A 16,424-nucleotide genomic window follows, 5' to 3' on the forward strand; every position below is an offset into this window, starting at 1 on the left:
ATGGTTGAGGATTCACATTTTGTTGCAGTATACATTAATATTAGTGAAATAATGTTTCTGTTTTTTATCAAAAGGTATTACATGAACCTCCAATGTAGGCCCATGCTTCAGTGCCAAGAACAGTACACTCAGCAAGGCTTAACCATAGTGTTGTCTAAATACATAGAAAGGCATACAAAATTGGGTCACTCCTTATTACATGTTCAACACAACCTATGCTTTGTTATACAGGTTTAGCCTCAGAACAGAATTGTCCTTGTTTTAAAATGTAATGCCTGCCTCCAGCACTATATTTTCACAGAGAAGTTCACAGAATTTGTATTTTGTGTTTGGTGGAAAATCAAAATGCAAAATTTTACTGCATGCATTTATTTGGAGACCGTATATATTATCTGTCCAACAAAGGTATGAATCCTCAATTGAGAAAACTCAATACACGTAGTCCTCAGTTAGTGACTACCTCATTTAGCATCACTTTGCAATTATGATGGTGATGAAAAAGTAACTTTGCAACTAATCCTCATGTATACAATCTTTGCAAGTCTGTAAAGCAAAGAAAAGCTGAAGTAAAACCATAAGCACAGTCTTGATTTCACTTAGCCACCACTTCGCTTAATGATCAAATTGCCAGTCCCGATTGTGGTCACTAAATGAGGACTACCTGTATTAGAAGCAGACCCAGCAGCTGTTTCAGAAATTAAATATCATATCTAGTAAGATGAAAGGAGATAGTGAGATATATGATGGAAGAGATAATTTTTTGTGAGAGACATTATGTTTTCTATCATTATAAAGACACAAATGTTCATTGAATTTTCATGCCACTGAATGGATTCTTAGGAGAGAAAAGCGGTTTTTGGTTAGCTTTTAATGAGTTTTCTGCCCCAGGATAAAAAAAAAAAATCCTAATTACTTCCTGTCTTTTTCTTTTCTTTTAGTTGGCTATTAAACAATAACAAAAAACCCCATGTTTTTTGTTTTTTTAGTTTTCTTTTGTTTTTGTTTCTGCATTTTGGTCTATCACCGTAAATTAAATGATTGAAATGAATAAATGAAATGAATATTAGGTATGCAAAATAAGAATGCACTCTTTATTAATATTGTAGTTTCCTTATAAAAATTAAACTTACATAACTCACTTTTGTGTTACCTAACTGTGCTCCAGAACATGCAGCAGCATGAAAATATTCAGTGAGCCTACATGTCCACAATAAAAAATTGGAGAGGAATCTCATTTTATGTATGTCATGATATTTTCTATGCTCCCCCAAGAGCTTCTTCCTCTTTATAATATTAACAAAAATTTAACATGAAATTAACAAAATAATAATAATAATAATAATAATAATAATAGCATTAACCCTAGCTACTTCCTTTCAACCAGCACATCCACCCGACTCATTTATAATTCTAAGGATCCACACTTTGGCCATGTGACTATTGTATTATTTTTAAAGTTGTATAAAACAACTGTAGCTCTTTTTAGTTCTAGAATTAATTAAGTAACCATTTACATACTTACTTATTGAGCCTTATATATTTCCCAGATAAAAAAATCTAAGCAATTTACCCACCAATATTATAGTAACAGGATCAAAACATAATTTAATTACCACTAACAACTGTACAACAGTCAGTAGGTGCCCTTTTCCACGAGGGAATGAAATCCACATCATTCCCACAAAAACCATCCAGAAGAACCATTTCTTGATGGGTTTCAGAATCCTAATAAATTTGGAGCTGCCCTAATCTCTGTGGCTTTGATGTTCCAGAGAAGGGGTCAGCAATTGGTCCCTGATAACAACAATGCCTAGGGATCAGGAGCCGGAGCAAGTTTTCACTTCCAGAATGGCAGATTCCACTCTCAGCTGGCAGTCTGGCAGATAATGAACCCAGGTAATGAACCATGTAGGGCTTTAAAGGTGCACCTTGAATTGCACCCAGAAGCCACCTGGCAACCACTGCAGCTCTCCATGTAGAAGTGTCACATGGACAAATCAAATTCCACCCATAACTACGTGAGCCACTGCATTCTGGACCAGTTGTGGCATGTAAACCTGACTTCAGCATAGCTGTTGCTGTCACTGTCACTTTCCAAACCCTCAGAACCAGTCTGATGATCCTCAGGGTTATTTCTCACTGTTATTGTTCCAGATGAAACTTGTGCACCCAGGCAGTCACAATAGCATCAGTATTTTGTATTAGAACTGTTCTTTTTAAATGTCCTAATTTAAACATAGAAAATTACCACACTTATCTAAAAAGACGACTGAATTTAAGGTGAACCACTATAAAGAGAATACTGCTTATAAATGCTTACACTCAAATTCTGTTCACTGCCCAACTTCCCTCACCTTGTCATCTAGAGTTCCCAGTTCCCAGCGAAAGAGTTTGTGTGCATATGTCACAGTTGTGTGGGTATCTATATTTATATCTATGCATTCCAATAAAAGACATAGACAAGCCAAAACATAATATTAATTAATGACTATTGAGTAAAATTAATTTAACCCCACTTTTAACATTAATCTATTCTCCCATCTACATTTACACAAAACATTCTCTCCCACACAAATTTACACACCACTCACACACTCACAGAGAAAAACTTTAAAAAACTGGACTGAAAAAGTATAAACCCATATATGCTTACTCTGCAGTAAATCCCAATGAGTTTAAGAATGCTTAATCTCTTAATCTCAGGTGAGCATTCCTGGGCTGCTTCTCTGGAAACTGGGGAGGAAACTGCAGAAAAGCTTCTTTTGGTATTGGGCTGTTTTGTTTTGTTTTTCCCCCTTTTTGCATAAAAAGAAATGGGTTGACGAATCTTTTGTGTTGGGCTGTAACTGAAGAAAACTACATGGACTTATTTTGTAGGAAGTCCCATTAAGTTCATTGGCTATTACTCCCAGATACATATGCTTAGGGCTTTTACTGCTACTAAGTCAATATGCTAAACCTGGCCCTGTCTCTTTCCTTCTGCTTGTAAAGAATGAATGTCTGCAATAGAGAGCCTATTTATCTTTTGAGACTCTCCATCTATTGAGATCATGACATTTACGGAGTTCTCATTTGCTGTGAAAAGTCTCCATGGGAAGAGAAAGCTCTCCATTGCAGTCACCCTCTACACATAGAAAACAAAAAACCAGGCTAGTAGGTGTCACTTGTCCTCTTGAAGCAGTGGCTTGCCTTCCTTTCAGCCACAGTAATATCCTCCTCTATTATTGTAATTACTATGCTCTCTTTCTCTCGTGCACATGCATGCACATGAAGTCACAGGTAATTGTTTGGGGGAAACCTGGCTGTTTGAGTCTGAGTATTACTGATTCAGTTCAGTTGTACTGTATTGAAAAGTCCAGCTATTTTATAGAAATTCAAGTGAAATCAGTAACAGCAGGTACTGCCCTATGGTGATATAGAAATATAGAATACGGAAACAGAAATCAAATGTAAGGGGAAATGAGAAGAGGTAGAACTGGCAGTGTTATCCAATTTCTGTGACTTGGATGATGAAAGAGGGACAATATTCTAAATAAATGAACATGCACACAAATCTAATAATTGTGCTCGGTATAGTAGCAATCACCTGTGGAAGGATAGCTGTGATTTTGGTCTACAAGATTTGGGGGTAGAAATAAGGTGGGAGGTATTCTTTCCCACGTACTAATTTTATCTCTCTACCACCACCACCCCACACACACACAATGAAAATATCATTAGATACTAAACAACAATCAAACTTTCAAGGACCTCCTATGAGTCACTATGACTCAAGCCTAAAACTAATTGCATGTAAAACCTTATTAAATCAAGGATTAATGTGAAGGTATCATGACTGTTCAAAACCTTGCAAAACCTGTGCCATTATGACATCTGGTTTTAATCACATTTAAAAAGCAATACATTTTTATTTTAAATGCTGATATTATGGAAAATCCAGGTAGAATTTAAAGTTTGTTTCACTATTGTACAATCTTATCTGCTTGTCTGTAAAGTATACCTGCCTGTGAATGTCTGCACTGCTCAACTTTCTGTTTTGTGCTGTTCAGTTTCCGCAGGTTTACCCGGTCAAATAGTGTTACAACAGCTGTTCAGGCAGACATGGATTTCCATGAGAACTTTGAAATGTCCATGGACCCTCAAGAAGATCAATCATATCCTGGGCCAATGTCAAGACAATATTCTCGAGATATCAGCACTTCCACTGTTAGCATACAGGGCTCAGGAAACCATTATCATGCATGTGCGGTAGATGATGACTTTGACACTGATTTTGATCCTTCCATTTTACCTCCACCGGATCCTTGGATTGATTCTATAACTGAAGATCCAATTGAAGCTGTTCAAAGGTCAGTGTGCCATAGAGATGGACACTGGTTCCTGAAGCTTCTTCAAGCAGAGAGAGAGCGTATGGAAGGTTGGTGCCAACAAATGGAGAGAGAAGAACAAGAAAATCATCTTCCAGAAGAAAGTAAGTAATTCCAGTGCTAACAAGAGAAGATATCTTTATTTTGTCATCTTTTACATCAAAATCTAAAGATTGGGAAACCAATACCACTTGTAATTTCTCAAGATATTTCTCCGTCAAAAGTACCACAAAAATCATTGTGCCAGTAGCATCCATAGCAAATTGAAGTGACACCAAAATGACAACCAGTGTGTGGTGGCCTCATTACAAATGCACCTTTACATTCTTGCATCCTGACATCTGACACAAAGTCACAGCATTTGCCTGACTATACAGATTTTGTCATTTGCCCCCCCCCCCCACCTTGCCTGCAGACTCCCATATATGTTATTACTTTTTTGCATTCACTTCACAATATTAGATTATCAGGAAAAATGTAGCACCTGTCAGGGACACCTTAAAGCAACTGTTCCCTTTTTGGGGCTGGTGTGATAGCCCTCTGCATCTTGCACCAGGAAAGATGCATTGCATTCCCAAGAGCTGCTTCAGTCCATGCACACTCTGAATAACATTTTACCCTTTAAATGCAAAGTCCTAATACAGAACCTTCTTTCTTCCATTTTTTCCCCCACAACTGCAACAGTGAGCTTCCATAGCTAAGAATATCTTTGAATAGGATCTTCCTAGACTTAGTCATTGTCTTCTTCTTGATTGTGCTTGTGGTGGTAGTTGTTATATTACTTCATCTGACCTGTGCTTATCCACTCTGTCTTAATCACTACATCACATTGATGTTTACGGTAACTTGCAGAGGCTGAAATTTTCTCAGTATCTTGGCAGCTGAGAGAGTGGATGTTCTCCCATCCCACCTCGAAGCTAGGAGTAATACGATACAAGTTTTTCTAGACAATGCCTCCTTGTGTACAACAGCTGTCTGGAGGAGATGGCTTAGGGCGGCTTGACAGGGTCTTGTGTGCTACATAGACATGTTTGGTATTATCTTGCAGCGAAATAAACTGTCACAGTGAAAAGAGTGTTTCCAGTTATGAATGCAATTTGTTGTTGCTGCTGCCGCTGCTGCTGCATATAAAACAAGTTGTAATGTCAGTGGCTGAGTTAAGAACATCTGGAGATAGTTCTTTAGTTAATTATGCACATGTTTTATTACATCAAAGTTTTGTTAGTTTCCTCTGAAACCGTTTTTTTCATAATAGTGATAACTAGCTTATTAAAGCCAGGCCTCTCTGTATTAATGGTTGAGCATAGGTGGTGCTGATGATCAACATCAAACTGCCAATTCTGCATAGAAACACACATGCACCACAGAAATTGTGTCTGTGATTAAGTTTTAGAAAAGACATTTTGATCCAGGAGATTGCACACAATGCCAGTAGCTAAACAGATATGTCCCTTTTTTAAAAAAAAGTCTCTGCTATCAGTAGATTATTAAAAAAACAAGAGCAGGGTGGGAGTGGAAGCTGAAACTAGCTGAAAGAAACTCCTGTCTGAAACCATGAAGACAGTACTGGACAACAAACTGATTACATTTCAATTTGATTTGATTGGTGTATCTACTGTTAGCTCTTCAACTGGATTTTGCTCACTGCACTTGTTTATTGGCCCATTTTCCTTTAGAACATGGACATCTACTTCTAAGAATGGGCAACTCAGTGGAATAGATGTTTATGTCCTTTCTTTCCTCCCACCCAAACAACTAACATGGTACTTTAGCTGAATGCTTAATTTTACTTCTACATGCACCAGATTGAGTGATTATCTATAAACAAGGACAAGCTTATCAGTGAAAGCCTCAGAATGGGAAGAATCTCTCCAGAATGGGCTGTGATTATTGATAAAATGATGGTTTAAGAATAAGCAGGTTCTTTCATTTTGTCTTCTAAGCGTATGCTTCAGTCAGCTGATGTGTAAGAAATCAGCAGCTAAAATAGGTATAAGGCAGGACTGCAGTAGGCTTTGGGTTAGATCAGTAACCAACAGGAACCCATAGCAATGTCCATTCAAAGATTTATAAATGATTAGCATTATTTTTGGAGCTGATTACATGTTTTTGGGCTGGGTATTAATGGAATTAAAATCTGACATATCTGGAGAGCTCAAATTTGGGGAAGACTGCTATAAGAAGTAGGTATAAGAAGTGTGAAGGCATGTGCTTTGCATGCCAAACATCCAAGGTTCACTGTCTGGTATCACCGGATAGAGTTGAAAGAGCCTCCTGTCTGAAACCATGAAGACAGTACTGCACTGAAAACCATACTGAGCCAGAGGGACTGTCTGACTCAATACAGAACAACTTCAGCATTCATCTCACAGTCATCTGAGAATTTGTCTTAGATCACCAAATACCTGAGAGGGGAAGAGTCAACATGTTCTATTTTCCTCAACCTTCTTCCCCCACAAAGTACTGGAATTTTATAGAATACTATTTTAATAAGGATTATTTTGCTATAGTTCAATATTGCATCATGAAACAATTTCAAGCAACTTCTTGAATCACCCAAGCAATTTTTGGCTTTGTGCAAAATTCTCCTCTAATGCACAGCTGGGAGACCATCTCCCTTCTATTTCCCTTACCCTTCCTTTCAATTCTTGAAATGCCTTGTGAAATGTTAGATGGCCCAGCTCCAGCTGAGGCAGCTGTTCTGAAGCCGATGCAGTGGGAAGGGTTCTCATAACAATGGGGACCACATGAAAGCTCTCCGATTAACTCCTCCCCCCTATTGAAGGCTTCTTTCACTTGAGTGGTTTGCACATTAGTATGAATAAAAGACTAGACACACCAAGGGGTACATTTTCAGCACAGTGCCTAGGGAATTAGACACGCAACCCTTGCAAACAACAATGGGAAAATGGCAGTTATGTGTAGAATTCCCTGTGCTGTGCAGTGTGAATTTACATTTCTGTCTTCACAGTTGTTTCCTCTTGGTGTCGATGTCTAAAATTAGGGAGAAAACTCTGCTTGCTTTTGCCTGGGTTCTTTCCAGGACCTCCAGAGGAAAGGATATAATAATCTACCTACTAATGCTGAGCATATATATATACACTGGGCATATGTTTACTCAGAAATAAGGCCCATTGATTTTCATTCAGTGAAACTTACTCCCCAGTTAGAATATGTAAGACTTCCCCCTTAGTGTTTTATGTTTTGTTGGATTGTTTAGGATATTTTAATATTTTCAAAAATAATTTTATTTAATTTGACATGGAGGGGATATTCATATGTGTCATGGTGCCCACAGGTGCCTCATATCTGATTTGTTTTATGTGATGGTCCTCAGATGTTATCAACAATAGTTGTCATGGCCATCATAAAAAAAAAGGCTGGGAACTGCTGGAGTGGGGATCATATCTGTGATAAAAATCATCCCCCAATACTTTATCATCTTAAACATCTCAGCACACACTCTGAGTGAAGAAGCCTAGGATCTCACAAGAAATTCTAGAGCCCATCTATGAACCTGTGCTCAACTGCCACCAATACAAGTGTACGATTTTAGAATTGTGCTGAAACTTTTGCAGCTAGGACATATCTCCCACTGAATTCAGTTTCCAAGGACATCTAAAAATATTTTGTTCTGTGAAACTTGGAACATTTGTGCAAGCTTCTCAGATCTGAGTACAAATGCTTTTGAGATTTCTCTTAAATCTCATTTAAATTTGAGGAATATTGTTTTCAACTTCTGAATGACCATGAAAATCTAAGTATAGGATAAGATGCAGGGGGTTATAAATGGAGGAGAGTTTCCAGGTATAAAATGGCATGGAGCAATTTAGGATCCAAGCCACTGGGCCTTCTATATGTTCACAACTCACAGTCTCCTAGATACATTTGCCTTTTCAGTGGCTTAGAGATGTGTTTAACTTGGCACTGTATAACTTGCTACTTTACAGAAGTCCATGTGTTTGGCCAATGCCAAACCAAACATATGTTGCCTATAGGGAACTCAGCAGAGATTCAGTTTTGATTAAATATTTTGCATTCTTCAGACTATTACTGTACTACTTCAATGACAAAAAGCAGAAGTGTACATTAACACGTGGATCTCTGGATGTTGTTGAGCTGCAATTCCTATCATCCCTCATTTGACAAGCAGCACAGCTGAAAAAAAAATCGGCACATGTGAGAAGAATGTGTTATCTATAGGATTAATTTTAAAGTATACAGGCCAAGTTGAAACACAATCTTGGTTATTTTGTTAATGTGACAGTTTTAATTGCTTTTGCATTCCTCCTTTTGCTAAGTGGTGTATCTGTTGGAGGGAGTTTCAATGACTGGGAATGTATGTTCACTTTTAAAATGATCCGTGGGTTTTTAGTAATAGCATTTGGAAATGGTTGGCAATCTTTTCTTGCATTCCCTTGATAGAAATCTGTTAGCACCATATATCAATGGTGGGCTGGGCTTAAGCAAACAGTAGACATGGAAGTGCCAGAAGTGGGTGGCACTACACGTTTACTCACTTTCTGATATTCCCTTCCTCCCTCCGTTTCTCTTTCTGACACTCCATTCTCTTTTTCTAGCTCTCACTCACTCTCACATAGCAGAGGGGGAAAAATATTCTTGCCATAGATGTTAATGGATAGCTTGCAGACAGCTTTGAAATTAGGCCACAGGCCACCCTACGATTGTGCTTCGCTCACTCCTGAATTAGATCTCTATCTGGCTTTGTAACAATGGAGAGATTTCCACCATGCTGTTCTCATGCTTTGATTTCTTTTTAAGTTTTAGGTAAAATTCGAACTGCAGTTGGTAGTGCCCAGCTTCTCATGGCTCAGAAATTTTACCAGTTCAGAGAACTGTGTGAAGAAAATCTGGTATGTAACATGTATTATGGACACATAATATAGGGTTTTTTATTACTTGTATCCAAAAAATATTTCAGTGCCTGAAGCAGAATTGTGTATAATGCCCCTATGTCTCTTCCCATAACTCAGAATGCAGGTATCCAAGGCTGGCCAAAATATTTTGATATCTGAGAAATAAAATCTTACAAGCACCTCTTCCAAGAAATTAAAAACAAACCCATGAAAAATAAATTAGAGAAGTGAGTTTATAACATTTTACTTGTAGGCCTGCTTCACGGTATTTCTTTCCCATTCTAACATATCACAGCATGGAACAGAAACTTACATTTAATTTAACCAAAGGTATGCTGTCTAGGATACAGATGAAGTGGAGCTGTACCAAAAAATGGATTTAACAAAATATTGATTTGAGAAATTCTTGAAAGCCCAGGAATGTGCCAGAATCTGTTGACCTTCTACTTCTGTAATATGCAGTAACAGAAACATGTCCCGTAGACACTATCCATAGACATTATCTCAGCACATTGCTGCCAAAACATTCATTCCAAAGTAGGGTTGTTCCAACAACCTTTCCCCTAAACGTTTAGCCAATTTACAGCCTAATCCTATCCATATTGGTTCTGCTGAAATTCTATTAAATGTGTAAGATTCCCCCATTGCCTCAGTGCATGATAGCTTAGTTAGTTCAATCAACTAGTATTGCTATTCCAGATGAATCAGATACAATAGGGCAGCCAACGTTATTAGAAATAAAAAGCAAACCTCTACTTGACCTTTTCAAGGACTTTGAAGTTTTTCATGCTTTTTCCCATTTTTTCTCTCATACAGAATCCCAATGCACATCCGAGACCGGCCTCCCAAGATTTAGCAGGGTTTTGGGATATGCTGCAGTTGTCCATAGAAAATATTAGTATGAAATTTGATGAACTTCATCAGTTAAAGGCCAATAATTGGAAACAGATGGATCTACATGACAAGAAGGTAGAACATTGTCGATTTTGTATGCTTCATTTAAAACCCTGCACAAATACTGGACAGATTAAATAGGCCTCTGCATACATCATTGATGTTAAAAACATGAAATGGATTTCATATCAGATTAATTCCATTGTAAAAGAAAAGAAAATGTTTACGTAAGAATCACCTGGAATATTATCTGTAATATGTTCAGGCATATTTTTAAGGCAAACTTGTTTATGTGAACAATGGGAATGTGCTCATTTGTCTTATTATACTTAACGTATAATCATATTAGATAATCAACTGTTAGAAGGAATTGCCTCATATATTGATTCTTACAATTAAAATAAATATAGAGAGTACACAGTGCTGCCTAGTGTAAGAGTTCTGTTTACTAATGCACTATGAAATGTATAAGTAAACTAGGGAAGTACTGTAATCATCACTGACTTGGTAACCAGCCCCATTCCCATGGATAAATGTATGGGTATTTTCCAATCAAGCCATCATAAATATTACATGGAAAATCTCTTGCGTCATTACTTTAGTTGCTTTATTTTGAGGGAGACCTCTTAGGTGGTTTCTCCTCTTTTATTTCATTCAGTAGGTTCTAGCTCTAAAACACTAAATAGGATGGTAAATCAAGGTTCAATTTTCTTTCCTAGAGTAATTTGGATTTTAGTAATTTTTAGTGTGCTTTGGCACATTGTTTTCAGCACTGGTGTCACAAGTAGTTATTGGTTAAAATGTAGTACATCCATTGTTTCCCTACAGATCAGTAAGCATTTTAAAACTCAGATGTATGCCATCAATAATAACAATCAAAAATATACAAATTGACAGGTAGAATGGAAATATGAAAACTTGCATGTAAACATTTTTCTTTTCCAGGACCCAAAATTGGGAGGGGAGGGGAGGACAGGACAGGACAGGACAGGACAGGACAGGACAGGACAGGACAGGACAGGACAGGACATTAGGAAGAAAAAACAAAACACTTCTGAAATATTTTCTCCCACTATGAAATGTAAAAATGTAGATCATATTTAGATGAGGTAGTTTAATATATTTCTACCCTGCTGCCCTTAGTAATATATCTACCCATAAAATTAAAATGGAGACTAATCTAGCAGAGTAATGGGAAGTTTATTTCAATGAGTCAAAAAAAAAAAAATTCCACAGCAAAGAGAAATTCAATGTCACAACCACTGATCTAATCAAAAACTTCTAAGGTCCATGCCTTTTATAAGGAAAAGCACAAATTCAGTTTCATGCACATTAAAAGAAATTGAAAAGGAGGGGCAAAGCATTCCCCTTACTCCTGTTTGTTTAGGACATTTGAAGCTGTTCTCAGTGTTGGTTATACTCTGACCTATTCTGCCTATAATTATTTCATGTGTTATTTTTAAGCCAAAGGATAATGATGAGAGAATAAATGCTTTAGATGTTTCATTTTTTTTCCAAGAGACATTTTTTCTTCAAAATAATTGGGATTTCATTCCATAACATCAGTATTTTCAGTATTTTTGTTCAGTTAGCCATAGGAACATGTAAAAAGTCCAGGGAAAAGAATGGGCTTGTTGAACCATTCTTGCATGTATCGTGCCTCACACAGGAACCTTAACTAGTTCTGAACTGACCAAAAAATACTGCATGATTAAGACAAGTAAAATAATTGTTTACCTATAAATGCTCAGTAAGGAAAAGCATGAAGCCATCTGGTTTAGATAACATTCTGAGAAAATCATGTACTTGCTTGTTTGCTTGTCCCAAACCAAAATATTGATAAGTGATTACCTCTCTAAGTTCCACAAGACACCAGTTCTAAGATGAAAATTTTTGGTGATCCTAAAACACCCTATATTTTTATTAGATGTTACGATACCTAAATAGGTCAAAGTTTTCTTGCTAGCATAAGAAACCAATACTTTAATGATAAACTCAGCAAAAGGAGAAAATTAAACAAAACAAAAAACCAGGATGGTTTGACAACCTGTAATGAAAGAATATATTCTGTGGTTCATAGTTACCAAGTGTGGCTACGTTAATATTTAAATTAAGCTGTTTGTTTTCCCTATTTAAGCAAAAGATGAAAATATCTGTGAAACTGTTTTTATATTTGTGCTTGTTATCCTTCATCCTAAACTTGGGTAAACAGCATAGTTCATTCTTTGCATGCAGAACGAATGTCATGTTTCAAACAAATTCATTTCCATTAACACAAGCAGCAAACAGCTGTTTTGATCAACAATAAGAAAATGATAAATTATAATGACACTCATGGAGCATAATGCAATGAATAATCCCTTTAGGAATCATTATCAAAATGGAATACCATATAATTTTTAGAAAACTAGAGACTACAGATATATATTTTGGATTAGAACGGTGCAGCAATCCAGATTCGAAGGGGAAAAGGTGAACTGGAACACATCGGGCACTAATGTAACATCTGTTGGCATCTCTTTAAAGAAGCTGCATCTTTTCCTGAGCTCCCACAGCTACTATCATGCAATCCCAGGAATTGTGCATTTAATTTATGGAAGCATACACATGTATGGCTCCCGCATTCCTTTCCCCTTCACATCCAGATTGCTGCCCAGCCCTAGTTTGGATCCTAGATGTAAAGTCTAGATGTAATATACCCACATTCTCTCTCTCTCTCTTTCTCCCTCTCATTCTCTCTCTTTCTATATATGTATATGATATATTGATATATATCATGTGGATATATACAGATCTGTTCCTTATTAACTATGATATCTTTAGATGCCAAAGTGATGATTAATGTATGTTCTCAGAATTATTTTTAAGTAACCCCTCCCACCCACTTTTGAATTTGTAATTGAATTCAATTTGTAGATTGTTGACTCTGATGCTATACTTTTAAGAAGCACATTGCACCCCAAAGTATGCAATGTTACCATGGCCAGTCACCACCAACCATATGTTCTTTTTCATTTTGTTTTCAAATTTTGCTGTGATAACTAACCTCAGGCTGCTAGTTCATATGACTGTGAAATATATCCATAAGTCTTCAGTGTTGTAAGCCCATTTAGTCTTGTGTATGTATATTGTATATAAGGGGTCAATGCTCATTATCTGTGTCTTTCATTTCTATTACATACTATTCTATTATGCTGAGTTAATTTATTAAGAACACCCAAGAGTTTTATTAATAATTAGGTGGCAGGTGATATTAATTACAATGTGACTTTCTAAGATTATAGAATTATGACATTGTATTAAGCGGCAGTACTAAAAATGCTCTCCTTTCTAATTCCGGGTATCCAGAAGAGGAATTTAAATTGCACAGCAGGAACTGCATACAATATTTAATGGTGGGAGCTTCATCCCTTTGAGCCTCAGACGGGTAGCTGACACGACGTGTCCATGGAGAACTAGCACTGCTATCAATGCCATCCTTTTTGGCCTTAAGATTATGTTCTTTTTTTAAGTCTTTGAATACCAGTTCAATGAAGATAAAGTGAGTTAACTTTAGGTAAACAAGTATCTTCTAACCACTGACTTGTCCTAGTTTGTTTGTCTCCCCCACCTGCCCTTTCTTTAAATTTTTCCCCTGAGAAGCTGTATAATGTCATTAACCTTCTGCTTTGATCAGGAGAGAAGGGCCCCTCCTCCAGTGCCAAAGAAGCCTTCGAAAGGTCAGGTGCCACTCATTCGGGAACGCTCTTTGGAGAGCTCACAGCGTCAGGAGGCCCGGAAACGGCTGATGGCTGCCAAACGAGCTGCATCGGTTCGTCAGAACTCAGCCACTGAAAGCGCCGAAAGCATTGAGATTTACATCCCCGAAGCCCAGACCAGGCTATGAAGGGATCCAACCAGGAGGACTGTTAATGGCAAGAAACATCTCTTGTATAATTTGCCCTAGGTCCATGCTCAGAGATACCAATATGTACTTGTATTTCTCACCTCTTCCTTTTATCTCTCTCTTCTCTCCCAATGAATTAACACTTCTGTGGTGTAACTGTCAATTCTCCAAGAGGGTTTTGCTAACATCTCTTGCTTTCTAAAGGTTTGCCCATGTCAACCTAGTGCTTTGCCATATGTACTGATGCTGCCCACCTTGCCTCTTGTAAAGAATCCCATGCGCCCACAAATAACATCTCTCTTCCTTTCTGTCTCATGTACACACATGTATGCGCACGCGCACACACACACACACACACACACAGACCTGTACAGTAGATGCACCAATTTATTCATCCTTGGTCCTTAAAGGTAGTCTGTTATCTAGTGTACAGCAATATTCCATTATTTGGTATTTTGGAAATCCAGTATTGCAGGGTAATACCTTTAGGATTCTGTTGTCTTCCTCATTGATAGTGAATGGAGCTTGGGCTCAGAATCCCTTCTTTATATGACTATTTTTTATTTTATTTTATTTTTTAGAAAAGAGACACATATGATTTTGATCTTTCAAGATAATCCTTTTCATCTGTCATTCTGGAAGGAGATGGGGAGATAGGTATATTGCAGTAAAAGTTCAAATGAGTCATGGAGATGAAATGTCCGCCATTCCATGAAAAGACTAGCAGCTGCACAAACTGCCTCACTTTATTTCCTCAAACTCAACTTAGAATCTTTTTGATCAGGAGAAGACTGTAAAATCTATCTTCCAAGGTAGTAATATTTTTAAGGCAATAAAAAGAAAGCTTAGGAGATGAATTAAAAAGATGACTGATAATTGGATTAGAGTATTTTCATCCAAACAATTAGTAAGAATTTTTAACATTGTACTATATTGTCATTTCCTATTACAATGTATGCATTTTAAAGGGGAAAATCAATTGATGATTTCCTAACCTTGATGAGCTTTCAGATTTTGCACATCTCCACACAGCTGTTTGTTACTAAAATGCTGTAAATGAAATACATGTTGTACACTACTCATGACTGTTGATATCAAGTGTTTAATACTTTCCCCTTTGGTCTCCTCTTTAAAATAGGAATACCTTTCTTTACAAAACTGTTTTAAAATATGTAGTCTACACATAATGCTAGATTGTTTGGAAACAAGACTGATAAACAACAGGGCTATGCAGAGCTTCGGAAATAATTTCAAAAAGGTGCTTCAGAGCACTTGGGAGGACCAACATAGAACTTGTTTATGACTCTTTAAAGCAGCCATGTCTTTTCCTAGGATCATGTAGCTGTCTCCAGACTTGGCAACATAAAACACCTTTTTTGGAACCATATATGAAGCACTGCTTAGCTGTAATAAGGAATTCTCTGGCATAGGACTGTGGAAAGCAATCTGACTAAACTGTCACACTAGCAGAAAGCATGATGATTTGACAAGGACCACAGTTTTAAGGAAAGTGCATGTTTAAGGCACTAGAGAATTAACAGTTCATGTCCTAATGGAGGTGTTGGGTTCATTTGCAAGGCTTGGTCTACATTCTGTTGCCAAAATCATGGGTAAGACTAAAAAAACTCAATAGATTATAGTTCTGGACTATATGTCCCTTTTTTAGTTGTATCCTCCCAAGTGACATGGGCAAAGAATTGTGGCTCATTTCTTATTTGAAAATTTAACTTCACCCATATTGGCATCCATGTTGAGTATGGAAAACGGTATTTGCTGACAAGATCAAGGAAGAACTTTAAAGAAGTGATCCAGTGCTAATGAAATACACTGACTGACTGACTGATTTGTATTCTATGTATTATCAAAGCTGGCTTTCAGTTCTCTTAAGGTTAAAACTTTCCAAATACGGAACTCTTAACTGGTTGAGTAGTAAAATTACATAGTTCAATCTCACAGTGATAGAATTACCACTCAAAAGCTGGCTTTTTGTTTTGTGCCTTTTTTCTTTGAGAATATATATCTATAGATCATGCCAGAACATGTTGTAATAATACAGCATCATTGTTAGGCGCTCTTTTTTTTCCAAGAACCTGGGAGAGGTAACAGGTATGGAAATCTTAGAATAAAATGTAAAATCACTAGAAAATTTGCTACCTCTCAAAGCCATTGATATATCCAAGCTATACACTTATAAACAGGGCACAAAATATCACTGCTGTGTTTTACAAGTAAAGGGCTAATACTTTCATATTTTAAAGACTTTTAAAGACAAGGATGAAAAATCCAGTGTTAACTCAAAACAGAAAGTCTGACTTGCAACATTTGAATTGTATTATGTTAAGAACGTTTTGCTTTACTCTATAGCCTCTTTTTAAAATTTGAAGGCTTACACGTTGTTTG

At 37.0% G+C, this 16,424-nt stretch overlaps 1 protein-coding gene across 2 annotated transcripts in view; it reads left to right on the forward strand.

The window, feature by feature from the left end:
* The window catches only part of DLGAP1 (DLG associated protein 1), a 104,845-nt gene extending 90,812 nt beyond the window's left edge, over positions 1-14,033 (forward strand). For both annotated transcript variants that reach the window (XM_007429225.3, XM_007429226.3), the window contains 4 exons: positions 4,050-4,471; positions 9,150-9,241; positions 10,061-10,213; positions 13,815-14,033. In XM_007429225.3, coding sequence (XP_007429287.3) covers positions 4,050-4,471; positions 9,150-9,241; positions 10,061-10,213; positions 13,815-14,024 — 877 coding nt within the window. In that variant the 3' untranslated portion in view covers positions 14,025-14,033. The remainder of the gene's footprint in view (positions 1-4,049; positions 4,472-9,149; positions 9,242-10,060; positions 10,214-13,814) is intronic.
* Positions 14,034-16,424: the final 2,391 nt, after the last annotated feature.

Source organism: Python bivittatus, unplaced genomic scaffold (assembly GCF_059951505.1).
Source record: "Python bivittatus isolate LINGU-HERP-01145 unplaced genomic scaffold, Pbiv_v1 ctg000840_np1212, whole genome shotgun sequence".
NCBI lineage: Eukaryota > Metazoa > Chordata > Lepidosauria > Squamata > Pythonidae > Python > Python bivittatus.